Raw genomic sequence first — 27,834 nt, 5'->3', positions numbered from 1 at the left:
AACTTTTCTAAATACTTACCACAACGATTACTTTAAACCCCATAATGAACTTGCAAGGTACTCAGAATCACCATAGCCTCGCAGAGTGCAGTAGCTTCCTTTACTGTGGATGGGGGCGGGACGCGGGTCACGGGTCTCATGGTTTTTGACATAATAACATAACGTATGCTGCGGTTTGAGATTGGTTTATGTCCTGTGCACAGTAGTATTGCGAGCACGCAAAGTGGTGAAAAGTCAGCGGACATTTTTTAAAACAAAAACAAAAGTTCTACCACAGACGCAGGCAATGAGGAAATTCAGCCAAAGCTAATTTCACAAACAGCTGGCTCGGAAAATACTGCAGTCAGTGTGGAAATCCCTCATCAACATGAAAGGGAAAAAAATTGCCGACAAAGTACATACCGCAGATAAAAATATAAGTAGTGCTGCTGCTGCTGGTGGTTTTTCAATTGAGTTAAAACTAGGGGACAGATCAAGTGGGCCTGTACAGGTGAAGTTGGGTACTTATCACAAAAGTTCTTTCGGCAAGCAAAATCGATTATTCTCATCGTCATTGTTCGATCAATATCCTTTTATTGAATACAGTGTACCTGCCGATGCTGTATTCTGCTATCCCTGTAAAATATTTTACTGCTCCTCTGAATACAAGGATAACACTTTCACGGAGAAGGGCTTGCGAGAGTGGAAAAAGATAAATGAAAAGCTAAACAGTCATTCTACCTGCAAGGTTCACTTGTAGTGTATGAGAAAGTGGAAAAATTACCAGGCTGTAAGTAAATCGGGCTCAGTTGTGTGTCACTTGTCAAACTCTCTTAAGATGACAGTTGAGGAAAACAGAATATGCTTGAAAAATTATCGATTTGCTACTTTTTGTCACTGGCCTTTAGAGGGCATGATGAAAAGTAACTGTCAGAAAACAGGGAATTTTCTTGAGTTATGCTCTCTTTTTGCAAAATATGATGAGCAGTTTCAAAGGAAACTGCATGGCATGTTAAACATGACAAGTCATGAAATTCAAAATGAGATCCTGTACATTGCGACTGACCTGGTGAGGAAACAAACAGCTGAAGATGTGCGGAATGTGGGATTTTACTGCCTGATAGCTGACGAAGGGCGATGTTTCAAGCAAGAGCAACTTTCGATCTGTGTTCGCTATGTGGGCACTGACTTGAATGTGTACGAGCGATTTCTCATGTTTAAGGACTGCTCACAATCCAGAAATACAGAGGGGATCTACAGTTGTCTCAGATGGTATACAGACAGTTGGACTAAGCGCTATTCCTATCGTGGGCCAAGCATATGATGGGGCAAGCGTTATGTCTGGAAACACAGTCCAGCAGCCATCTACACCCACTGTATGGCACATAAACTGAATCTTGTTCTTGTGGATGCTTGTAAGGTAAACAGAACCGTATCAGGATTTTTTTGCATCTTGGAGTCACTATACTGTGTTTTTTTTTTCTATGCCTGGGAACCATTCACTTTTCTGCAATGTACAGCACACACTTGGTGTAAAATCTGTTGAATTGACCAGTCAGTGATGCATGTTGGGCGTGCAGGTGGAAAAATGTCAAAGCATGCAAGTCTAATTTGAAGGCTATTATCCAATGCCTTACGGCGCTCTCTCAGCATGGAAGTAACCAGAATTTTGTGAGGCAAATGGATTTCTGCTCCAAGTGGAAAAAACAGATTTCATTATCTGTCTCGTTGTCATTGATAATCTGCTGTCATTGATTCACGTTGCTCACAAGGCGCTGCAGTCTGAAAAGTCCTCACTTTCCACAGCAGTAAGAGTGGTAATGAGCACTGCCACAACTTTGGGAAAAAATGACAAATGAACAAGCATGAAACGGCATCTGGGAGGATGTCCTGCTATACAGTGAACATGTAGGACCAACGATTGAGGGGGACGAAGCCAAACCAAGGTGACCAAGAAAGACCTTAAAACTGGACGACTATGTTGTGGATTCAAGCTGCGGAGCGAGAGAGCAGCTTCCCTCTGAACCACGAAATAACAGACAAAAGTGGTACAAGCAACTTTTTTTTACCAGTTATGAGTGCTCTAACGGGAAATTTAAAAGGAGGTTTTCTGAGGAATCGCTAGTACTAGCAAGAAGTGTAGATGGTATTCTAGCCTGCCGTTTGATAAGATGCTGGAAATATATGGGAAGATTGTAAGATGAATTCAAGTTTAGCCACTGATTGTGGGACTAGAAAATTTAAGATCCACAGTGTCGGCTCAAGGTTCTGTTATTTTGTATTATTAGTTTGTTTAATTTGGTGCTTTAATAATTCAATATTGAACCGTAATATAATAGTTCTCAGGTTGGGAACTTGGGAGGGTAGCTAGCATTGTTTGTGTTTGTTGTGGTTGTACGCGGTGTTATTATTGTAGAAGTCTCATCGTGTGCTTGCTTGCGTATGCACGAATCGCCCCGATAGATTTGGTGCTTAATTGGTGTCCCTGTCTTCATCATTATTATTATTATTATTATTATTATTATTATTATTATTATTATTTATTTCTTAGACGCCCTTATCCAGTTACAAGATATCACATTATACACATTATACATTATTTCACATTATACAGATATCACATTATTATTTTTTTTTTTTTTTTTACATACAATTACCCATTTATACAGTTGGGTTTTTACTGGAGCAATCTAGGTAAAGTACCTTGCTCAAGGGTACAGCAGCAGTGTCCCCCACCTGGGAATGAACCCACGACCCTCCGGTCAAGAGTCCAGAGCCCTAACCACTACTCCACACTGCTGACTTAGGTTTTTGATCAAGAGGAGATGTCCCTGTAAAAAGGAAGAGGCTTAGACTTGTGTGTGGCTTACGTCACGTGTGCAGTGCCAGACCGGTTGCTGTTTATTGTGTTGCTGTGAATAGAATCTGAGTGACAATCGATTTAATACAAAATGGCCTTTATATGTTTAACAAGCACATCATCTAATTTTTACTATAAACCTGTTACAGTATTATGAATATTGCAATAAATGCATTGCGTTTAAGTAGACGTGTATAATTTGTATTAGCAAAAGAATAGCACAGTTGCAGCCAGTGTCTAAGCTATTAAGTTTTAATCAGCCCCCCCAAATAATATTTTCTCCCGCCGCCTATGGTTGTACCCAGCTGTAATATGCTACTTCAGTGAAGAAACTGGCAAAGTTGTTATGCAGCTGCTTGCTTTGCCATCTTGCCAGGTTATATCAGCAACTGGAAAAAATATCTTTAAGACTGTGAATACAGTATTACAGTCATTTGGAATACCATGGTGTTGCCTAAAGGAATGCTGCTTGTTTTTAACCTCATGTATGTGTGTTCCTTTCACCAGGCGCCACCCTGAGCATGCGCTCTGCCCCCATCGCCATGGAGGACCCCGAGTGGAGACAGACCCCACCCCCGGTTAGCTCCACTCCGGGCAGCTTCCGGCTGCGTAGGGGCAGCCGCTTCACCTGGAGGAAGGAGTGCCTGGCTGTGATGGAGAGGTGAGCCCAATTAGCAGAGCTGCTGTTGCAGGTGTGTGCAAAGGCTTTTCATAAACTTAGAAATAATTTGCTGCATTCACATTAAAATATTCATTCCATCAGGCGTAGAAAATATTACTTGATAGTTTTGTGACAGAGGGACAGATTTAGTAAGTCTTTGATCAAGTAAAACGTATGCTCCACTTTTTCTAAGTGGAATAAAAAAACTTAGGAGTTCAGGTGCAGATAGAACCCCTCAGAACATCCTGAGTTGTTGTTTATTTCTAATGATTAATTTATTCCACTTAGAAAAAGTGGAGCAAACTTTGATCAAGAGCAAAAGCACATAGCGTATTTGAATGGCAATGGAGTACAGGCCATATAACTCCAAATATGTTAGCCCTATAATCTATAAAAATAAGAAGAAACAATCAAAAAAGATATGTTAGTGTTATGCATTGTACTGTATCATTTCTCTTGCTTAACCTATCTCAGCATCAACTAATACTGAATTATCAATATGATAAACCTCACAGGTCACCACCAATTCTAGGAAGAGCAGCTATCCTAACATGGGTGCCCTAGAATTTTGTAACTCTCCCTTTAACAGCTGCTTAGATTAACACTAGAAGCACCAGAGATATACTCATACCTAGAAGCCCTGCAGCAGTCTTTCTGACGGCTGTATTCAAAACACTGTAAATAGTATAACAAAAGGAGAAACAGTCGGATGTAATTATTTTATTTATTTATTTATTTTTGTTACGTCACATAAACATCTGAACAACCAAAGCGCATATATATATATAAAAAATATACATACATACATACATACATACATTTATTTTACAAATCAAAACAAGAAAATGTGAATAAACATCTGAACACACTTTTGAACCAAAACATCAACTCCATATTTTGTTGCGTTGTAAAACTCCACGGTCTCTGGTATATATTTTCGCTAGTCCCGATGCTAATTGACTGACCAAAGCAGCGCAGCTGGCAAGCAGGCGCCAGCCTTCAAAAGGCTGATTGAAAACAATAGACTGTCAGTCATTCATTCAGGCAGAGAGTAGAGACTAATCTGATTACAGCTAAAGACATTGCGGACTGGTAAATAAAAATAATAAAGTTGAATACCGTTCTGTATAATGAAAATACAATTGTTTTATGTGTGGCTGTCAATGTGACTGCTCCCGGGGCTTTTAGGTGTAATGTAATATACAGTGCCTTGCGAAAGTATTCGGCCCCCTTGAACTTTGCGACCTTTTGCCACATTTCAGGCTTCAAACATAAAGATATGAAACTGTAATTTTTTGTGAAGAATCAACAACAAGTGGGACACAATCATGAAGTGGAACGAAATTTATTGGATATTTCAAACTTTTTTAACAAATAAAAAACTGAAAAATTGGGCGTGCAAAATTATTCCGCCCCTTTACTTTCAGTGCAGCAAACTCTCTCCAGAAGTTCAGTGAGGATCTCTGAATGATCTAATGTTGACCTAAATGACTAATGATGATTAAATAGAATCCACCTGTGTGTAATCAAGTCTCTGTATAAATGCACCTGCACTGTGATAGTCTCAGAGGTCCGTTTAAAGCGCAGAGAGCATCATGAAGAACAAGGAACACACCAGGCAGGTCCGAGATACTGTTGTGGAGAAGTTTAAAGCCGGATTTGGATACAAAAAGATTTCCCAAGCTTTAAACATCCCAAGGAGCACTGTGCAAGCGATAATATTGAAATGGAAGGAGTATCAGACCACTGCAAATCTACCAAGACCTGGCCGTCCCTCTAAACTTTCAGCTCATACAAGGAGAAGACTGATCAGAGATGCAGCCAAGAGGCCCATGATCACTCTGGATGAACTGCAGAGATCTACAGCTGAGGTGGGAGACTCTGTCCATAGGACAACAATCAGTCGTATACTGCACAAATCTGGCCTTTATGGAAGAGTGGCAAGAAGAAAGCCATTTCTTAAAGATATCCATAAAAAGTGTCGTTTACAGTTTGCCACAAGCCACCTGGGAGACACACCAAACATGTGGAAGAAGGTGCTCTGGTCAGATGAAACCAAAATCGAACTTTTTGGCAACAATGCAAAACGTTATGTTTGGCGTAAAAGCAACACAGCTCATCACCCTGAACACACCATCCCCACTGTCAAACATGGTGGTGGCAGCATCATGGTTTGGGCCTGCTTTTCTTCAGCAGGGACAGGGAAGATGGTTAAAATTGATGGGAAGATGGATGGAGCCAAATACAGGACCATTCTGGAAGAAAACCTGATGGAGTCTGCAAAAGACCTGAGACTGGGACGGAGATTTGTCTTCCAACAAGACAATGATCCAAAACATAAAGCAAAATCTACAATGGAATGTTTCACAAATAAACATATCCAGGTGTTAGAATGGCCAAGTCAAAGTCCAGACCTGAATCCAATCGAGAATCTGTGGAAAGAACTGAAAACTGCTGTTCACAAATGCTCTCCATCCAACCTCACTGAGCTCGAGCTGTTTTGCAAGGAGGAATGGGCAAAAATGTCAGTCTCTCGATGTGCAAAACTGATAGAGACATACCCCAAGCGACTTACAGCTGTAATCGCAGCAAAAGGTGGCGCTACAAAGTATTAACTTAAGGGGGCTGAATAATTTTGCACGCCCAATTTTTCAGTTTTTTATTTGTTAAAAAAGTTTGAAATATCCAATAAATTTCGTTCCACTTCATGATTGTGTCCCACTTGTTGTTGATTCTTCACAAAAAATTACAGTTTCATATCTTTATGTTTGAAGCCTGAAATGTGGCAAAAGGTCGCAAAGTTCAAGGGGGCCGAATACTTTCGCAAGGCACTGTATCTCTTTTATTTCTGCACTCCCGCGTTTCATGCTTTGTGAGAATATTTAAACATATGGACAGAAAGGTACATGAATGTGCAGCCCCATATGTGTTACACGACTGGAGAAAATTACATTTTCAAACCAAAAACAGCCAAAATGACGGACGGCTTCTAGTGTTAAAGCAGCCAAATACGATTCGGTTTAAAAGAAGGTTTTAAATGAATGTCATTGTTCTCAGGAAATCTGTGTCTGGTATTATTTCACTTGTACTATTGTCGACCAATATTTCTAGGAAAGATTATTAAATTGAAGACCGCCACTTAGTCTTGGCCTCCACGCCATTCAACACTGGAGATTGGTAAAGCATGCATACCCTATATATAGAGCCCCATGAGATTTATTTATTTATTTATTTATTTATTTATTTATTTATTTATTTTTTATAATTTTTTGTTTTATTTTTCAAATTGTTTTATTTCATTTTTATTAGATACACATTAATAGTAACAACTAAAATAGATGTATATCAATAATAGTACATCATGTTTTAACTACATACATCATTTTTATTAAACATGTTCTGCTTTTTTATAACATTGACAAACAGACCTCACACAGAAAAATTGTTACTATAATTTCTCATTGGCGGCGGTAATGGTAACATACAGTCCCCCACTCTTTTAGTTAACTGCCTATTTACAGTAAATACTGCCCATGCCTTCTATAAAAATACAATAAGTTAAAAAAAAATACACACACACTGCCCTACTATTGTGGGGTTGTCATAATAATTGCACATACAGCAATCTAACCATTAAAAAAAAAAACATAGGAATTGGATTTCAAGCTTGGGGAGGTATACAAGTATGTAACAGTATACAGCAAGCTTGGGGTTTCACAGCATTTAAACATTAAGCAAAGCAGATTCATTCATTCAAATTAATTCAAAACCAAAACATAATTTGCTCCAGTGCGAAGTGTGCACCACTTGAAATAAAACAAAGTTAGCACACTAATACAAAATAAACAGCCATATTTCCCCCAAAAGGAATAAACAGCTATTGCTTAACGACGGTATCTTTCGACTCACAATCCAGTCGACAGTTGCAAAATCTGCACATCATTATTTTGACACCGTTGTTATGCGTGGTTTAGGCAATTTAGAAACAAACATCTAAATACTAAAAGGTATAGACAATGTCGACCCAGGGGACTTTTTTGACCTGAAAAAAGAAACAAGGACCAGGGGTCACAAATGGAGATTAGATAAAGGGGCATTCAGAACAGAAAATAGGAGGCACTTTTTTACACAGAGAATTGTGAGGGTATGGAACCAACTCCCCAGTAATGTTGTTGAAGCTGACACCCTGGGATCCTTCCCAGAATCTCATCAAGCAGCTTCTTGATCAATAAGCTACTAAGGAGGCTGTGTGGTCTAGTGGTTAAAGAAAAGGGCATGTAACCAGGAGGTCCCCGGTTCAAATCCCACCTCAGCCACTGACTCATTGTGTGACCCTGAGCAAGTCACTTAACCTCCTTGTGCTCCGTCTTTCGGGTGAGACATAGTTGTAAGTGACTCTGCAGCTGATGCATAGTTCACACACCCTAGTCTCTGTAAGTCGCCTTGGATAAAGGCGTCTGCTAAATAAACTAATAATAATAATAATAATAACAACCAAACGAGCAAGATGGGCTGAATGGCCTCCTCTCGTTTGTAAACTTTCTTATGTCTCTTCCATCAGAATTTTAATTACCAAACAACTCGATCCAAATTATACATCTGCGCAAGTGCTAGTCAGAACTTCCGTTTCCCTTTAGACTGTGTTTATGGTGATGGCTCCCCTCCCTCCCACTCCCGCTCTGTATTTCAAGTATTTCCTGCCGCTGGTTTGTTTACCTCTGTATGTGTCTATGTAATCCTGTGTGGGCATGTTCTGTGTCTCCCCGTGATTGGCGTCTGTCTGTCCTCATTGGCCGTTGTTTGTCTGTGCCCATTGGTCCTAGTGTGCGGCTGAAGGCCAATAGATGTGCGGCCAGTAAGGGTGCAGGGCTAAGGTTAAAAGAATGCGCTGTGACGCCGTTTTGTGGTGTTAGTCTTGTAATCTGAGTAGCTGACAGAGCTGTGGTCTCTGTGTGTGAGAGAAAGGTGTGCTGAATAAAAGCCCTTTGGAAAGAAACAAGTGTGTCTCGTTTTCTGCCTCCTGCTGAAAGGCTACACTATGTTTGCTTTATAATGATTTTTCGTTTTATTTCGTTTTATTTTTAGATTTGTTTTATTTCATTTCATAGGTTCATTTTGTTTTATTTTGTGCTATTTCGTATTTGCAAAAAAAATAGGGCCTTACCTATATGATGTGGTGGCTGCAAGGTAGGCTGACTCCTATTTCTATCTCCCCCAGCTATTTCAATGAGAACCAGTACCCTGATGAAGCTAAAAGAGAAGAGATAGCCAATGCCTGCAATGCTGTGATTCAGAAGCCAGGTATGAATGAATTTAATTCAGGCATAAACTATCTTGCTCGTATTATCCCCACGTGTTGCTACAACTGTTTAAATAATGTACCTGTAATTTTTATTTTCATTGGTAACATCTTGACAACTTTTTACACTTACAAATGTAAACTCTCTCTCAGTGGTAGTTTCAAGATGTCTGCTTAGTGCACTCAGGTTTGAGATCAGAGTTGTGTCCGCTCTCGGATCACTGACGGGAAGCACTTTTTTTTTTTTCCCTACCTGTATTCCTGAAGAGACACGCTCCAATGAAGCTTGGGCAGCGACGACAATTTGTCTCTCTCTCTAATAAAAAAGAAACTAATGTTTGTTGATCAACTAGCAATATATATGAGCAGAAAAAACATGGTCCAAAATGTAATTGATTGAATTGCTTTCTATTTATTTGTATTTTTAATTTCTGTCTCTCACACCTCTGAACAATGTTTAAGTGCATAAATATTATACAATAAGCAGGCTTTGTACTTATGTTTTACTGGTGAATGGTCCTAGAGGGAAGGCTGGTGATTGTATCTTCATCAGTTACTGCTTGTGCTGCTGCTGTGGAAGTTGCTTGTTTCACTTGGCGCAGAAGATCATTTCCATACTTTAATGGACTGACAGATCTTAAACATGTCTACCTTGCATTTAATCAGAGACCCTAAGGCTGATTCACAAGACAGTGTAGCTCTGTATTCAGTTTTATTTATGTACCAAAGAAAATGATTTCAATGTCAGCATTGCTATGTGGCAGCACTAAAAGATGCTTGATAACCTTCCATAAGACAGGGAAATGGTCAGACCCATTGAAAACGGATTTCATTTGAGAAATTTCAAACCAAAACTTTTCTGGTGATGGTGACACCATCAGTTTTCATTCCCAGTATTTCAATGTCCTGGCAGTGTCAGTGAATTCTTCAAATAACTGGTCCTTTTTTCAGCTGCTACCAGTGATGGAAACATTGCTATAAAGGTTTCATGGCATTTGATGGTGATTTCCATTATTTTAGAGACATCAATAATCTGAGCTGCTGCTTTCAGAATGGGATCATGAATTGGCATCTTCGGAAAATAACTAGCAGCTGCAACATAGAAATCCATTACATCTTTGTCAGATGTGTTTCTGTCTCTTGGTGGCAGTGCAGAGGATCTGATGTACTGCTTGGTTGTGAAACCAGTTGAACATGTTTTAATATCCTAAGTAGTGTGAAGGGTCCTCTACATCTACATCCATCATTGCGGCGCTACGTCGAAGGGGTATAATACTACGATTTTTATTAAATAAAGAAATAAATGATGGCTACTCACTGGACATTTATGAAATATTATTTCAATACCATGTGTGTGTTTTCCTGTTTTATTTTTTTAATTAATTAATGGTTCTTAAATAATACTGTATTTCACTGACAGTTTATGGTAGCATTTTAACTGAAATACTAAAAGCTCTGAGCCGGGTTGCTTAGTAACCAGTTTAGGGATCCTTCAGAAACTGCTGCGCAATGTCGCCTTGCTGTCATTATCAATCGCATGTTTACTTGGTTGCCTGTCAGTAAGGCTGGGATTAAGGCACGGTGGTCATTGGTTCCGTGATTTTAGTAGAGAATATTGAACTTTACCAACACTACTTGAAATTCCACCTTAACCAAAACTAAAAAAAATAATTATTTCATGGTTTAGCTAATGATGTTGAACTAGCTTGGTTGCCTTGCTTTGCAATGTAGCCGTTCACACTTTAAATCAATTCAGCGCTGAAAAAATTGAAACATACATGCAGTGCAACTTTACTGCCTGATTCTGTCAACCTGCAGCTGCTTTTTGTAATGCCTGTCAGGTCTTTGGCCCAAATCAAGCGAAGTATCTCAGCATAGCTGAGGAAGTGTTTCAGGCCATTCTACTGTTTGCTGACACTCCCCATTACTGTATGTTTGTGCAAATGGGTTTTGAGGTTTAACTTGCTTTAAATAATTAATTATTGGATACAACAATAATTAATTGTTTTGATAGTTGCAGAGTAGTAAACATTTAAATAAAAAAACATTGTTAAATCTTGGTGTTGTTATTTTTATAAAGTTTTGAGGTTGAATATTTCAGTCCATGTTTGATACACTTACGAGATCCTAAACACTCTGCATTAGTAATATTTAAATCAAGAATAAATATAATTCCAAATTTAAAGAAATCTGTAAATCAGTATTGAAGTATTTTTATTGGGGTTTTAAATTTCTAAATACTGTGTGTTTGCAATGACCAAAATGATAGATTGAACAGCAACGATGAGGTCATTGGCTTGCAGAGCCTAAGTACCTTTTCATTTCTAGGGGTTAGCAGCCCCTTTGCTCGGCACATGCTACTATTGTCTCCTTTCAGAAGTTAGCATCTCTGCATTGATTTGAGAGCTGGCAGCTGATCAAAAATCCTTCACTACCTTATCCAGTTACAGCTGACTAGCACCGTGTTTGAGAATGTTTACAATTTCACAATGCACAAAAATCCTTTAGTTGTCCATCCTCTTTAAGCTTTTTGGAAAGTAGTTGAATATAACAGTGTGGTGGGTTATGGGAGGAAGTGACGTGACCCGAACGAGACAGGAAGCACGTAGTTGGGGTTGGATTTTATTTACAACACCCACAAAAGTACAAAGTCTCGAGCAGAGGGTTTCAACACAATTGCAGCAAACAAAAAAAAACTGCCTCTGGTAAGCAGAGGCTTGCAATGTAGGATAAGTAGTTCCTGGAGCTGCCAAGGATCATAGGGGAAAGTCCGGGCTTGAAGGCAGCCGGCCTGGGAATCCTCAGTCTGGGTATAAGCAAAACAAACAAATGAACAAAACTCGGAGCTCACGCAGCACGACCATCTCAGTCTAGGATAGGGAGACCGAATGGCAGAACCCCACAGCCTAAATAGTGCCGCGCCCCACCCCTGCAATCAGTGCACTGCCCCACCTCAGCCAATTGTCGAGCGCAGCACAGCTGATTGCAATAATGGGGCTCAACCATGAGGTCCTGCCCCAAGTTAAGATGGCTGCCACCACTGCGGCTTCTGCCCCAAGTTAAGATGGCTGCCACCACTGCGGCTTCTGCCCCAACCATGACTCAGCCTTTCTCCTAGGTCTCAGTCCTTCCTACACAATTACAAGAGGGACTCCTTTCACTCCTGTCACAAACAGACACAACATAACCAGGATCTACAGACAGTGCAGATAATCCTTTCTCAGCACACAAGTGAATCAAGTGACATAGGCATCCCTGTGCATATACATTCTGTTTTTTATCAGAAATCTGTTTTTTCACACCTTTCATTCTCCCCATATTCACACCGGCATTATCCAGGGCTATTCCAGCACAATTAGTCGTTGACCAGGTTAAAAATACCATTGGTAGTAGAATCATCATTGCTAACCAGCATCTCTAGCATTCCACATCTAAATTGTCCCGATGAGGGCTCAAGAAATCAAACTAATAAAGGATACAGTTTGTCTCCATACAAGTCATTGCTACCATCAAGACATAATGTAAAGGGTTCCCTCTTAACAATTTCAATAATTGCATCGGTAAAGTTGGTGCCAGAGCATTAATTATAACTGTAGTCTTGCGACGTCCACAGGCATATAGCTTAGAAATGTTAGAATCGCTGAACATCCTTTTAAACAGTGGGCGTGGTATGATGCTGCGAAAGGCAGGTTGTGCTGAACTAAAAACCCTGTAAAAAGTGTTTCTTCTTCAACTGTCTTCTGACAAAGATTACTTTTCAAAGTACCACCATTCAATTGTGTTTGCAATTTATCATCTACAAGAGCATCCTTTTGTTTATGTACTTTCTACTTGGGTTTCACAGTCACCAGCACCCTTGTGCCTAATGGAAATATCTGTGCAGCAAATTGAACAAAATACATTTCATGATTTAAGAACAGGGTATTCTCTGGTATAAGCTTCCTTATATGAGCAGCTGTGCTTTCTTTTTGATGATGGAATAGACATTTTGCGATCTTGGCAAAACAAGCATGTTTTTTTTTGTTTTTGTTTTTTTGTCGATGCAACGAAATTAAGGATTTTTATTTTACATAATGGCAAAAATAAATATGTAAAATAAAAATTTAAAAAAAACACCGGTAGCAGGGGGGAATAAAATAAAAGTTCATGATGTAATAAATAGGTATATTGCATGCCTATGCTTTTAAATACTTTTATCAAACCATCTGATTAATTTATTTATTTATTAATATTGTATGAAACTGAAGACAATCCTGTAATTAAAGCTAACTTACTTAAATCGACGTACTGAATTGTATTTCATATGTTCATCCACAACTTTAAACACTCAATTATAAATTTTATGTAAAACTATAACACCCATAAACCTTGTTTATTTAGTTGTCATTCCTTCATGTAGATTAGTTGGAATTATTCTCCAGGGTAGCCTCAATTGTCAAATTATTTGGAGAGAGAGAGAGAGAGAGAGAGAGAGAGGGAGAGAGAGAGAGGCCACAGAGAAGCCACGCCCTCGTCACTCCCCCAGCTTCATTGGGGTGTGTCTCTTCAGGAATACGGGTAGGAAAAAAAACATTTGCTTCCCATCAGAGATCACAGAGAGAACACGCCTCTGATCTCAAACCCAGAGTCCACTAAGCAGATATCTTGAAAATACCTTTGAGAGAGAGTTTAAATTTATAAGTGTAAAAAAAAGTCAGGATGATAACAGCGACAGGTACGGTATAAATAGTTGTAGCAACACGTGGGGATGCGTAACGCTATAATTTTCGGAAACCCGCTACTTACTCTTTAAAGCGACCAGTAAAATTACAACAAACAACTCAATAGTGCTAGTAGTGTAGCATTTACTCAAAACTGTTGGAAATACATGTCATAGAGGCATGAGGGTTCTTATAAATCTTTATTTCATGGCCCTACATGTATTTCAAACAAACATTTACACACTGAAATCTGCTTGAGTGTGCATTTTCAATCACTCACATAGTGTCTCTTTTTTCAGGGAAAAAGCTATCAGACTTGGAGAGAGTCACCTCCCTGAAGGTCTACAACTGGTTTGCAAACCGACGGAAGGAAATCAAGAGACGAGCTAATATTGGTAATGTGACAGAGAGGGAACTTTTTTAGTGGCTTTAAAGATCTATTTTAGTACAATAATAGAGTGGACAGTGAAAATGGCGTTGACACAAATTGCAGGGAGGACATAGTTAATTGTGCCCCATTTTCACTGCCTGGAACTCCTGGCTATGGCTACCCGCAGCAAACAAAACGGTGTTTCCGTTGATCGCCGAAGTGCCTGAGCGCGGCTCTCTGGGCAGGTTTTGTATCTTATACTCGATGAAGCGCATCATCACGTAGCCATGAGGTGTGTGTAGGAAAAAAAAACAATAGAGAAATTGCTACCATTAAAGCATTTCTTTACAAAGTATTATTCTTTTACATATAACAGTGTGAAGCCTTCATTTTTAAAAGACAACATACAAATTGAAAGCTAAAAGAAAAAATCAGTAAACTTACCAGAAGCATTGCGGCGTGGAATGAAATCATCGTCGCTATCTGTTGATGAAGAACAATCAGATTCACTTTCCATCCGTCTTCTTTTGGAGGGTTTATTCAATTGGTTCTTGAGAAGGCCTTCTAAAATCCTATGCAGTGCCATAATGAAAATAGCAATGGACGTTCTTTCTATTTCAGCTTCCATCGCTCGTATTACTTTGTTCTACCACCGGTTTCTAAAACAAAACACAATACAATCCCACAATCCCCCAATTACCTTTGACGCACAACAAGAATTTCCAAGGTTGGCCAGGTTTTGGGGGAAAAAAGCCAAAATGCTCTTGATTTTGCCGGCTACACATGGGCAGCCGGAGCCTGTAGTGCCAAGCAGTGGAAACAAGACATTAGTGTACCTTCCTGGGTTGATGTTGCCTGTGCTATGGGCATGAGGAGGAAAGCTGCACAAAGGCCGACTGGGACACAGACAAGGACCTGTAATGGTAGGAGCCCGAGCATCCATCGCCCAAAAGGGGGGAGCCCGAGCGTCCATCGCCCAAAAGGGGGGAGCCCGAGCGTCCATCGCCCAAAAGGGGGGAGCCCGAGCGTCCATCGCCAAAGAGGGGGGAACCCGAGCATCCATCGCCCAAGAGGGAGAACCCTGTGTCTCCAGCGCACCTCCAGAAGGAAACTACCCGCTGTTCCTGCCTCCACCGCCAAAGACTACCTGCTGCTCCCACCTCCACCAGCAGAGGGAGACTACCTACTGCTCCCACCTCCACAGTTTCGCTGCTGAAATATCTGTTGCTGGAGCCCAAAGGAGGAAGCCGCCGGCTACAGAGAAGGGGTGGAGGTGAGGAGACCATAGCCCGGTGCCTATGAGTTGGATCCCTCGACCTGGGCACCAGACACCTGACGTGCATGTCTGGACCTGTGGTCGCTGGGCCTGACTCGCAGGTCATTGCACCACGAGGCACAAGTGGTCATCTAATCTCCTGCTCCGCTCGCCCTGGTAGCCCAGACATCGCTACATGTCGCCTGGGTTCGCACCTCTGCCTGGGGCTGTAGCCGACTGGTCACCTGCCTGCACTCCCGGCTCCTCATCCACTGCGCTTGGGTCACCTGTCACTGGGTCTCAGTCCCGCCATAAAGGCACCAGACTGTGGAACAACCTTACCTCAAGGATGGGAGAAGGACAATAGGGGACTTTATGGAGGGTGGTTGTGTTTTAGAGGGGGGGGGAGGTGGCCGTTGGAGCCATGTGTGCTGCATACAATGGGGGGGGGGGGGGGGATATGTAGCAGGGCTGAAGAGCCCTGTGTGTAATTAGTGGGGCAGGGCAGCTCGTCTCTGCCAGACATCTCGTGAGAATGCGTGGTCAGCAACAAATGATTATTGACAAATTGGCTTTCGACCACGCAAGTTAAAAATACTTGTGCATAATGTGGTCATCTCCAGATTGATTTTAGTGTTTGCTAATCTGGAGATGACCACAGGTATAAAACTTTGGCTGAATGGTGTGGGTGTTCAGAGTGGAGAACGAGACAGAGCCAGGAGAAAGAAATTTAAAATGAAAATAACAATTGCTACTCATGCTAGAAGGACCAGTAAGATACTGGTTTGTGGAGGACTTTGTGTTTGAGACCTGTTTTTGGTTTAAACGTTTATTTTTGGCTCTATGAGATGTGGTTTTTGTTTGTCCTTTATATTTATTTTTTAATAAATCGGGCACCAGCGCTTCAACCCGCAGTATCTGCATTTGTGTGTCAACTTCCTGGTCTGGGGACGTCACAAAGCCGTCCTGCCACAGATGGTTTATGACTAGAATAAGCACTGTCTGAATATAACATGTTGAATGCGCATGAATTATCTCAGATATTTTATGGTGAGGTCTGTTTTTTCGAAGAAGCAGCAATCCTGGAGAGCCATGGGATTGATGTGCAGAGTCCAGGAGGACACTCCAATAGTGACGACATTGATGGCAATGACTACTCGGAGCAGGTAGGGGGCATTGTATGGGTAAGGATTGCACTGTTCTGGTTACCACTGGCACATAGCATTCTTAAATGGAAGCATTTATAGTGATACATATTTGTGTTATGGTGTTTAACTAAAGTACTGTAGATTAAATTGTAGTTTTAAACAAGTTTTAAGTATCATTTTATTACTCAGTCCTCTGCAAGGGCTTGTTGCTGTTGTGTAAATATGCTTAGTCATTTAATTTAGTTTTCCAGGAAATTATTTTGTTAATTTCAAAAACCTGTAGCTTGTATGGATACCACTTTTGAAATAGTTGGTACATGTGCGTGTGTGTGTGTGTGTGTGTGTGTGTGTGTGTTTTAAATCTCTTTAGGTTAGTTAAAGTAAATTGTTTGTCTTGGCATGTGATTGTAATGCTGCTACTGATGTCTTTCAGGATGTCCTTTGAAAATGGGCTGCAAACGTCAGTGATCTTCTCTAGTTAAATATTTCTAACTAGCATCTCCTCTTCTTCACGGCAGGATGACAGCACCAGCCACAGTGACCACCAGGATCCCATCTCTCTAGCTGTGGAAATGGCTGCTGTCAATCACACCATATTAGCACTGGCGAGACAAGGCGGGGCCGGGGAGATCAAGACAGAGGTGCTGGATGACGACTGAGGTTCTCGCATGAGGAACTTGGGGGGAGGGAGAGGAAGTTAAAGAATACATGGTGACCAAAACAATTCTCGTTTAGCACCTTTGCAGATCTGCTCTGTCCTGAATTTCTCTAATCCCCTTTCAGCAACGTAATGTTTGTAACATGAATGTATATGCTCTTGTCCATTTAAAAGAGAAAAACAAAAAAAGCGCACCCTGCTTACCTCGCATTACAGATAAAGGATCCCACCCCTCAGTGATTCCAGTGTCCTTGCGTTTGATGTAAATGTACTTCCTTTGCCTGTCTTTGTGTCTCATTTATCTGCCCAAAGTGATATGAAAACACAGACAGTACAGCCCAAGGTCCTGAGCCCCTTTGTCAGTCCCTGCTTCTCTCAATACTAAATACCATACAGTTGGAACCCTTTGCGGTACATTTATTCAGTACCTGTCAGACGCGTCAGGTCCAATTTATTTTCACACTGTTTAAAAGTAATTTTATTCATAGTAAAACAGGTTTAAAAGGCACTGCATATCAACAGGACACTCAGTACTGCACCTCCAGCCCCGCCCCACCCCTTGTTTGCTGTATTTACATATCTCTTCATAGTAGAGCATACTGATAAATCATCTCCTGATCATTCGTTTTATCACCAAACTCCTCAATAATGCGATTCAAGTCATTATTTTATTACTATAACATCTCAAAAAAGCTTGGCAAATGTCCGTGATATTCTTTGTTTGTTTATGTTTGTGTTATGTCTGTGGTGAAGGGACTATGCGTATTGCTCAGATCTGCCTCCTTTTTTTTCTTTTCGGCTTCTCTCGGCCTCACTCGGCCATTGAAAGCTTTTCTTAGCTTTTTCGGGAGAAAAAACAACTAGAGACCTGAGCTTGACGTCTTTTTGATGATGTCGGACAGGGTCCAACATTGGACCGGAAAGGGTTAAAAAGGTAAAACCATAGAAATAAACAGTCAAATGTATTATGTAAAGGCTTCTGCCTTGTTATAAAAAATAATTTGCAGAAGCATTTATATAGTGTATTCTTATTTTACCCCAGTATTTAAATAGGGAATTTTTGTTTTGTTTTACGTGTTGGAGGCCTGGAAGAGAAACACTGCAGGCTAATGGCATTACTCCGGCTTCCTATCAAAACTGAGAAACGTCTTGGGATCTGTTGATTTACAGTGCTTCCACTTCTACAGGAAATTACCTGTGTTTACAGTGTATAGAAAAGCGTTTAAGTGTTTTTTTTTTTTTCTTAGACTAAAATCGTAAAGATCCCAGCCCACATCAGGAACCTCATTGTGTAGTACAGTTGTAGTGCAGCAGGTTAATAACCAACATGGTGCTAACTGTTCCTCTTGGAAACTACTGTACACTCTGCTTATGATAAAAATATATAAAAAGAAAAAAAACCTGTGGAAATCAAAATCCAGGTTTCCAGCACACATCTGGCTAATGACCTGACAGTCAACTATTTACCTTAATGTAATGGTTCTCAAACCTTTTCTAGTTGGGATTTAAGGTGACTGGTCTGCTGATTTAATAAATTATAGAAATAACCAATTGTAGATTTGTATTACTAAACATTAAATACATAAATAACAAAAATACATACTGTATTTGATAAGTATTAAAAATGACATTGCACTGTAGTCATTACTTATAGTAGGGTCTGCTTGTGATTTTGCAGTCCTCCAGGTGAGCCCCAGTTCCTTGCTTTGAGAACCACTGTCTTGATTAGTACTGTTGATCTGAGTTGATCATCGTTTTAATGAGATTGCAACTGGGAGTCTGGTTTAAGGTTTTGAATTGTCATTGTGATTCTACTGTCTATTCCCTGGAGGCCACAGCTTGTTAAGAGGTTTGCAATATGAATGCAGTAGCCATCATCTGCTTTCTTGATTAAGAAGTGGCCCTGGATAAGGGCGTCTGCTAAGAAATAAATAATAATAATAATTAAGATTTGTTTGAGGAAAGGGGATGATAGCCAATTTGTCAGCCTCCTAATCCTAGCTGATTCGGGTGAGGTTTCTGTTGTTGCCTTGAGCACCGAGGATCCCTTTCACTATGCCACCCACCTCAAGGGTTCTCAGGACATCCTTTCACTAACCCTATAGACACTTAATACCATTTTATTAACCCATTTTAAAAGCATCTGTGGAAATCACACAGACTAAACAGCATTAAAAATATAATGAACATTGGATGTGGAATGTCTCTGCTGTTACAATATGTGCTGCTCAGCCCAAAGGGCCACACTGCAGCATCTGTGAGGGAGCCCGCAGTTGCTGCAGTTTCACCTCTCCCAGCAGACAAGATAGATACACAAATATGGGAAGGGGGTATTTTGAGGAGTGCTATGGAATGCAAGGCAAGGAAGAAGATAGTGAAGGAAGTGTCTATACCAGTATATATAGAAAACTGGGGTTCTGCAGATTAACATTTATGGAGGGATTTGATCATTCAAGGGGTGGGGATCAAGTCCCTAAAACCCCACCCCACAAATGGCGTGATTGAAGGCCCCTAGGATGCTGCTTTTAATGTGAAATAACCAATTTTTTTTTTTAACAAAAGTAATAGCTATTGAATGCCAGCTAAGCTGATTGGTAAATATTTCCTCTGCTTCAGAGCTAGAAGTGCTTTGAATCTCTTGCTATCAACTAACCTAGCGCTTGGTTCTGTATCAAATATGTATCTTTAAAAAAGCAGACTGTTTGAAAATCAGACAAAATGTATTTTTTGTTTTTGTAATTTTTTCTGCTAAGCAGAAAGGGATGTAGTCATAGAACAATGTTAGAGATTTTTGTTTGTTTGTTTTTTCATTTAACCGTTATGTTTGTGTTTTTACGTTTTGATGAAATGTCAATCTGCCCGTTTGTGTATAACTAAGATATTGGGGTTAAGGCAAAGCACCACTTCTCAGGATAACATGGAGCCCTTTGATGCCCCTTTAACTTCTTAGAAGGGGAAACCAACTGACCAGAGTAACCATGTGACTGCTTAGAAAAAAATATCAGTTTTCACTTTTTATTTTCTCAATCTATTTTGGGGGGCTGTTCCCTTTCAAGTACGAAATGTAACCACTACTAAATGGGTGTTTTACCTTCTAAAGACCCCGAAACCTGAATAGTATATACCAAAGCCGCTCGACAAGCCTGTGACGCAGTCATGCCCGCCCCCAAGGGTAGAAAGGAATTGCACACACAGATCTCGGCGTCATTTTTCCTTTCAAGACTGACCTAACAGGGGAGCCTGGTATCAGATAAGTACTTGTTGCTTATGACTATAATTTGTGCTAATTATTGATTTTTTTTTTTTTACATAATTTATGCAATATTTTATTTATGCTGTAATAGTTTTTTTTATTATAATTATTAATTCTGCGTATATTGTGCACTACAGCCTGTTGTTTGGGATCAAGCAACATAAGTCGGCTGACCTTGTCTCACCGGCTGAAGTTAAATAAAAATTTTCGTTTTAAGTTACAAGACGTTTATTTTCAGAACTGTAATTGTGTTGTTATTGTTTTCTGTGGAGAAATATTTTTGGTATTTTCTGTGGGTTTTTTTACAGAAATACGCGCTTCTGTTGAGATTGCTAGCAGTCTCATTCCACAGTATCTCGCTACCATTTTGGTGACTGCCTTTGCATCACTATTACAAGGGCTGTTTGTACCTCTTAACAAGCAGGCTTCTGGTGTAGGTACTGACTGTGTGGTTTTGCCTGTAGCTTGGTACAGGTGGGCATCCCTGTACAGTGCTACCCGCGGTAACTGCGAACTGGTAGATCCGTATCGGTACCGAGGTCACCGCTCCGTTCCCGACCCGGTACCGCACCGCACCAACCCGGTGCTACAGTCACCAAACCAGTACCGTATCGTCCCTGTTTCTACCTGAACTGTACTGACCCAGTGCTAAAATCACAGAACCGGTACTGTCCCGTTTCCAACCCGCTACCAACCGGTGCTTACATCCCTGGTCCGGTACCAAGCCAGTCTTGTTCTGGTCTTGACCTGCCCCGTTGCTGTCTATAAGCAGACTGAGGCAGCACCTGTACATTGTTTACTGTACACTACATTGCTACTTGCATCATGCCTGGGTTTGATCCCTGCAACACATGCAAGGCCAGGCTACCTGTTTAAGACAAGCACAGCAGATGCTCTTCCTGCCTGGGGCCAGAGCATGTCAAGGAGGCACTGACTAACTGCATTTTCTGTGAGTTTTGTGCGTCTTTCTCCAAGTGCACGCTGGAGAAACGTCTCTCTTGTGGCTCTACAGAGTGCTCTGCTTCCCTTACACCTGCACAGCGCTCTTCCCCATCACCCTCTGGTATAGAGGTGGCTGCATCCTCACCCCATGGCTCTGTACCAAGGGAGATTGGACCACGCAGAAAACCGTCTTCACGGTCTTCCTCATTTTCCTCTGCCTCTCCTCCCCCAAGGAAGAAGAGGTTGCCATTCCAAGCATTTGGCAGACAGAGCAGATGGAGAAGCTCTGGGCAGCTCTTTCCCATCAAGGGTGCTATGAGCGCAGATTGGCAACAGGGTGACAGGCTGTCCATTGCCACCTCCTGAGGAGATGGGCGAACAGGAGCTGTCGTTCCCGTCCTGAGGATGCGGAGTCAGAGAGCACATCACCTGCGGTTAAGCTCTCCCTGTCGTCAGAGCTTCTATTGCTGATCAAGAGGGCCACTGCAATATTGCAGTACCACCTCTCCCAATGCCCCACCAGTGCACCCAGATTTTCTTTTTGAGATCCAGTCGTCATGGGGTCACCCAGCTACAGCCCCTGCTGTTTCCTGGTCGATGTACACCCTTTATAGGGTGCATATGCGGAGAAGCTGGGCCTGGCCCAATTTCTGCCGGTGGAGGCATCAATTGCCTCTTGTTACAGGCTTCTAATTTAGCACTCCTGTCCAAGGACGCTATCTGCCCCAACAAGCAGTGCTGGGTCTGTGGAGTAGTGGTTAGGGCTCTGGACTCTTGACCGTAGGGTCGTGGGTTCAATCCCCGGTTGGGGACACTGCTGCTGTACCCTTGAGCAAGGAACTTTACCTAGATTGCTCCAGTAAAAACCCAACTTTATAAATGGGCAATTGTATGTAAAAAATAATGTGTTAATAAATAATGTAATTGTATGTAAAAATAATGTGATATCTTGTAACAATTGTAAGTCGCCCTGGATAAGGGCGTCTGCTAAGAAATAAATAAATAATAATAATAATAATAATAATAATCCTCAAGTGTGCCTATTCAGCCAGTGCGCTCGCCACACGGCTGGGCAACTATAATATTATTCTGGTAGCCTGACAGTCTTATTTTCTGAGGTTCCTCTCTGACAGCCACAGCCCCTCACCACTACAACTGGATGAGCTGCTTCTGGTTAATAAGAACCTGCTCCGTCTATCAAAAATTAATGGGCAGACTGTAGGCAGGAATATGGCTGCATTGATGCAAGTGCATGTAGGCATTTTTGGCTTTTCCCAGGCACGCATGCCTTATGGGGACAAAGCACTGCTGTTGGATGCCCCTGTTACACTGGGGCACACGTTTGGTCCTGCTGTGGACGAGATGCTGCAGCGCTCTCAGCACGCATGGGAATTGGCTGGTTCACCCGCTTCCCAAGCGATCACCTCCAGTGCGCAAACCAGCAGCAAACTGGCTCCCAAGGCCCCAGCATCCTCAGCCTCGGAGACTTTAAGCGACAAGCCGAGCAGCAGCCCTAGGACTTTGCTGCCACAGGTCCAGACGCCTTTCTCAGGGAACCCTGTGGAGTATTGGCATCAGTGCACCATAGACATCTGGGTGTTTACTACCGTTCAAACCGGCTACTCACTGCAGTTTGGGGCGTAACTCCAACAAGACATGGTGCTGTCTCGGGAGGTAGTTCCATGTCTTGCCATTTGGCCTCTCTCTAGCTCCCTGTGCCTTCGAGCATGGACGCTATTCTGGCCCCATTGAGACTCAAAGGCATCAGAGTGCTCAACTGGCTCATTTGTGCTCCAGTCTCCAGCACAGGCAGAGGCCCACACGGAACTTGTCAACGACCACCTTCAACGGTTGGGCATTACGGTGAATCATGTGAAGAGCCAGCTCACGCCTTCTCAGACAGCCTCCTATCTAGGAGTGTGCTTGCTCGGACGGCAGAGTGCAGAGAATAGCATTGTGGGGGGGTTATATTTGATTTTGATATATTTGAGTTTTGAGGCTGAGAAGACCCTGCCATAGGTCTTCTGCGCATGCACCCTCTACAGGCCTGGTTTAACACCAGGGTTTTTTAGCCTGTGTTGAACCGCGACTGTCCGTAGACAGTGTCTCATCACTGTCTAAAGGCACTCTCTTGGTGGAAACAGCAGGCCCATCTGGGTAGTGTCACTAAAAGGGAGGTCACCACCACAGATGCATCCAGCCTGGGCTGGGGCACTGTGAGGAATGGCACGGGTGCGCATGGTGTATGGAACCACCCTTGGCAGGGCCTCCACATAAATGTTTTGGAGCTGCAGGCAGTTGCAGGAGGTTCGAGGGAGATATGTGCTTGTCCATACAGACAACACAACAGTGGTGGCTTACAAGCTTTTGTTCTGGGCACACAAGAGCCTCTCATTGCGGTCAGTACATCTGCCCAGAGTGACAAACTGGGTGGTGGACCTCCTCTCAAGGGGAGTTCCCAGCGCCTCAGAGTACAGGCTTCACCCCAAGGTGGTGAGCCTCATTTGGGAGAGGTTCGGGAGAGCAGCGATAGATCTCTTTGCCTCTTGGAATCAACCCACTGTCCCCTCTGGTTCTAGGAGGCAGGGACATGCTGGTAGTAGATACCTTGGCACACCATTGGCCAAGGCAACTGTTATATGCCTTCCCACCGCTCGCCCTGCTCCCTCTGTGTCTGGAGAAAATCAGGCAGGACCGGGCCAAGATACTCCTAGTAGCCCCTTATTGGCCCAGGAGACTGCCCAAGCGCCGCCACCTGCTCAGTCAGGCACAGGGGACCTTATGGCATCCCGACCCATCGAGCCTGCAGCTCTGGTGCTGGCCCCTGAATGGCTGCATTTGAGCCACCTGGGTCTGTCTAATAGGGTTAAAATGCCAGAGCAGCGTCCACATGTTCCCAGTATGGGTACAAGTGGGGCATCTTTCAGACGTGGTGACTTGTCCCATGGCAATAATACTGCAATTTTTGCAGGGCCTGTTTGACTAGGGGAAATCCGGCATAGACAAGGTCTATCTGGCAGCCATTTCAGCTTGCCATGTCAAAATTGGAGCTCACGTCCTGGTGGTGCAATTTTTGAAAGGAGCTCGGTGGCTTTGGCCGTCTATGAAGAATATTGTTCCTCGCTGGAGGCTTAACGTGGTGCTTTATGCACGCATGAAGCCTCCATTTTAGCCCTTGCATTCAGCTGAGCTGAAATTTTTATTGCTTAAAGCGACTTTCTTGTTTGCAATCACCTCCGGAAAGCAGGTGAGTGAGATGCAGGCATTCTCAATTGTGAAAGCCTGCTTAATTTTTACAGAAGCTAGTACAAAAGTTACGCTTCATACCAATCCTGCTTTTTTGCCTAAAATCTCGGCATTTCATGTCAACTTCCTTTCAAGTCTGACAGAGAGTGGCATCTCCATACGCTCTGTCCAGTGCGGGCACTCCCGTATTATGTTGACAGGACGAAAAGTTGGAGGCAGTCCGAACAATTTTTTGTCTGCTATGGAATGAAGTCCCATTGGCAAGCCCTGTCTAAATAGAGGCTGTCCAAATGAATATCAGATACAGTCAAGCCAACTTGCCCCCCTCCAGAAAAGCTCACTTCCCACTCCACCAGGAGCATGGCAACTTCATGGGCTTTGTTCCAGGGTGCATCTGTCAAATACATATGCAATGCAGTGGTGTGGGCTACTCCCCATACCTTCACTAGGTTCTACAGACTAAATGTTTTGGATTCTGAAAACCCTGGCTTCAGAGTGTTAAGGGTGGCTTCTCAGTCAGCCCTTACAACATAGGCATAGAGGTGAGTTTCTCCCTCAATTTTTTTAGCCCTACCTACTTGTTACTGGGGTTCCATATGGTAACGCACAGGTCAGCCTCTCAGCTTAGCCTTGTGGTATTCCGGTCATTTGCCAATCTTGCCCTTGTGACGGCTTGGGTACATCACCCATTAGGTAATGGTTACATTTCGTACTTGAAAGGTAATGTTAGGTTATTATCATAACCCTGGCACCCTGAAATAGAAATGTAAACATTAACCTTCAAGGTCACTGCATCCATGATTACAGCAGGCTTGAAGGAAAAATGATGCAGAGATCTGTGCATTCAGTCCTTTGTACCCTCGGGGACGGTCATGACTTCGTCACAGATTCGAACAAGCAGCTTTGGTATAGAATATTCAGGGAGGTAAAACACCAATTAGGTAATGGTTACATTTCTTTCAGGGAACGTTTTTACTCTTAAGCTGCACTGACACCTAGTGAATTGAAATTGTATTTACAAGAATGGCTTGGATTACAAGAATGATTGGAGAGATATTGCACTTTCTTAAATATTACATTTTTAAAACCATATTTAAAATTTTCGCCTATAATAACAGCCATCTACTTTTTCTTTCTTACCCAATTGCTGGCCTTTTCGAATTGGCCTAAGTTCATGGTGCTCAAGTATCTTAGTGACCTGGTCTGTCTAATTACATTTCGGTGCCTTGAGATCCGCAGTTACTGCTTTTTCGTCTATGGCCAGTTATAAGGGTTTCACATCTGTTTCCTATCTGAAACTCAATCCTTAACAAAAAAAAAAGCACTTGTTCAACTTGTCAGGATCTCCTTTCATAATAGGGACTATAAGTTATGTTTTGCATTTGCATATAGCCATATGCACATGTTTGTATGGCTGTACAAATTGATTATACACTTCAGCGCCTTTCATCCCACACTATCTCAAAGCGCTTTACATGGTGGTTAAAACAGAAAAGTCTGCAGCATCAAAAAATAGGAAAAATATATTTGTAATTCAGGTTAAAAAAAAAAAAAAAAAGGCTAGACTATAAAAGTAAGTCTTTAATCTTGACTTAGAATCTCTACTAGAAAAGGGCAATGAGTTCCACAAACTGGGAGTATTATTATTATTATTATTATTATTATTATTATTATTATTATTAACAATAATATTTGTTTCTTTAGCAGATGCCTTTATCCAAGGCGACCTACAGAGGCTAGGGTGTGTGAACTATGCTTTAGCTGCAGAGTCACAACTAAATGCACTTTCTCCTCTCCTTTTCAATTGACCTTAACCACGTCAACTCCAGATGTAAAAATGAAACCCCTTCCCAGGTACCAGATTTTGAAAATAATAATAATGTAAACCTGTAATTGCTATAAAATGTTAACATATGATGAGTAAAACACAAATAAATGACTTAAACTGTGTTTTTCATTAACCCTTTATGCTCCTGTGTACAACATACCCATATTTATTGTAGAGATTTTTTTTTTAACAATGAAAACAAAAACGCTAATAACAATAATAATCAGTAAACAGTAATTATCAAATAAAAATCAAACATCATCAAAACGTGTGCCATTTATTGAAATATTCAATACAACAGAACCGGGATTGCCTTCGCAACCACTGCACATTTTTCTTTTGTCTTTTCTTTTGTTTTCATTTTCATAGCAGACCCTGTGCCTTTTTTACGGTGTCTGCTTCGCTTGTGTTGGAGGGATAATCACAAATGCGTGTACACAGCTACTTTGCGCAGGCATTGTGATGGATCTGGCTGCCGCACTGCCTGTACCCAGTGCTGTGTTTTGATAGTATTTCGTCACAGCACTGCCATTTCAAACCAAACAGCTTCCCATTTGCAGCTGGCTTACCTGTAAAGTAGCTGCATGCTCTTCTGTTTGTACTCTTCTTGGCTCCACATCCTCTTCATCATCATCGCTGAGTGATAAGTCAGCATTGCTGTCGCTGGTATCGAAATCCTCCAAACCAACTTCACTCCCTTTGCTCATTATAAAAAGACCACGTACGTTGCCATGTTCAGCTTTCGCTAAAAACTATATAAACTATAGCTAAACAAGTAAAACTAATAATAAAACAAAATAATAATTTAAAACACTATCTATCTATCTATCTACAGTGCCGTGAAAAAGTATTTGCTCCCTGTCTGATTTTCTGCATTTTTGCATATTTTTGACACTGAATGTTATCAGATCTTCAACCAAAACCTAATATTAGATAAAAGGGACCTTGAGTGAACAAATAACACAAAAATGTGGTACATATTTCATTTATTTATTAAAGAAAGTTATGCAACACCCAATGCCCCTGTGTGAAAAAGTAATCGTCCCCTTAGACTTAATAACTGGTTACGCCACCTTTAGCAGCAATAACTGCAACCAAACGCTTCCTGTAGTTATTGATTAGTCTCTCACAGCGCGGTGAAGGAATTTTGGCCCACTCCTCCATACAGAACCGCTTCACCTCAGTGACATTTGTGGGTTTTTGAGCATGAACTGCTTGTTACAGGTCCTGCCACAACATCTCAATGGGGTTTAGGTCTGGACTTTGACTAGGCCATTCCAGAACTTTAAATGTCTTGTTCTTCAACCATTCTGATGTAGACTTGCTTGTGTGTGTCGGATCATTGTCTTGCTGCATGACCCAGCTTCAGCTCCCTGACGGATGCATTCTCTTGTAGAATTCTCTGATCCAGAGTAGAATTCATGGTTCCTTCAATGATGGCAAGACGTCCAGGTCCTGATGCAGCAAAGCATCCCCAAACCATGACACTGCCACGACCATGCTTGACCTTTGGTATGAGGTTCTTACTGTGGAATGCAGTGTTTGGTTTTCGCCAGACATGACGGTGCTCATGTTGGCCAAAAAGTTCCACTTTTTACTCATCTGTCCATGGAACATTGTTCCAGAACTCTTGAG

The 27,834-nt window shown here is 41.7% G+C and overlaps 1 protein-coding gene across 7 annotated transcripts in view; it reads left to right on the top strand.

Moving 5' to 3' along the window:
• LOC117402657 (homeobox-containing protein 1) overlaps positions 1 to 25,934 on the top strand; it is a 62,722-nt gene extending 36,788 nt beyond the window's left edge. Inside the window, exons 5-9 of one of the 7 annotated variants that reach the window (XM_034004014.3) lie at positions 3,347 to 3,500; positions 8,719 to 8,801; positions 13,799 to 13,894; positions 16,202 to 16,290; positions 16,791 to 25,934. In XM_034004014.3, the coding sequence (XP_033859905.1) occupies positions 3,347 to 3,500; positions 8,719 to 8,801; positions 13,799 to 13,894; positions 16,202 to 16,290; positions 16,791 to 16,931 (563 nt within the window). In that variant the 3' untranslated portion in view covers positions 16,932 to 25,934. Of the gene's footprint in view, positions 1 to 3,346; positions 3,501 to 8,718; positions 8,802 to 13,798; positions 13,895 to 16,195; positions 16,291 to 16,705 lie in introns of all 7 variants that reach the window. The other 6 variants (XM_034004013.3, XM_034004011.3, XM_059024761.1 and 3 more) reach the window with 6 other exon arrangements.
• Positions 25,935 to 27,834: the final 1,900 nt, after the last annotated feature.

The sequence above is a fragment of the Acipenser ruthenus genome, chromosome 5, assembly GCF_902713425.1.
Source record: "Acipenser ruthenus chromosome 5, fAciRut3.2 maternal haplotype, whole genome shotgun sequence".
NCBI classification, from domain to species: Eukaryota; Metazoa; Chordata; class Actinopteri; order Acipenseriformes; family Acipenseridae; genus Acipenser; species Acipenser ruthenus.
Note: the sequence above shows the minus strand (reverse complement) of the source record. Positions and strands in the feature narration are given on the sequence as shown.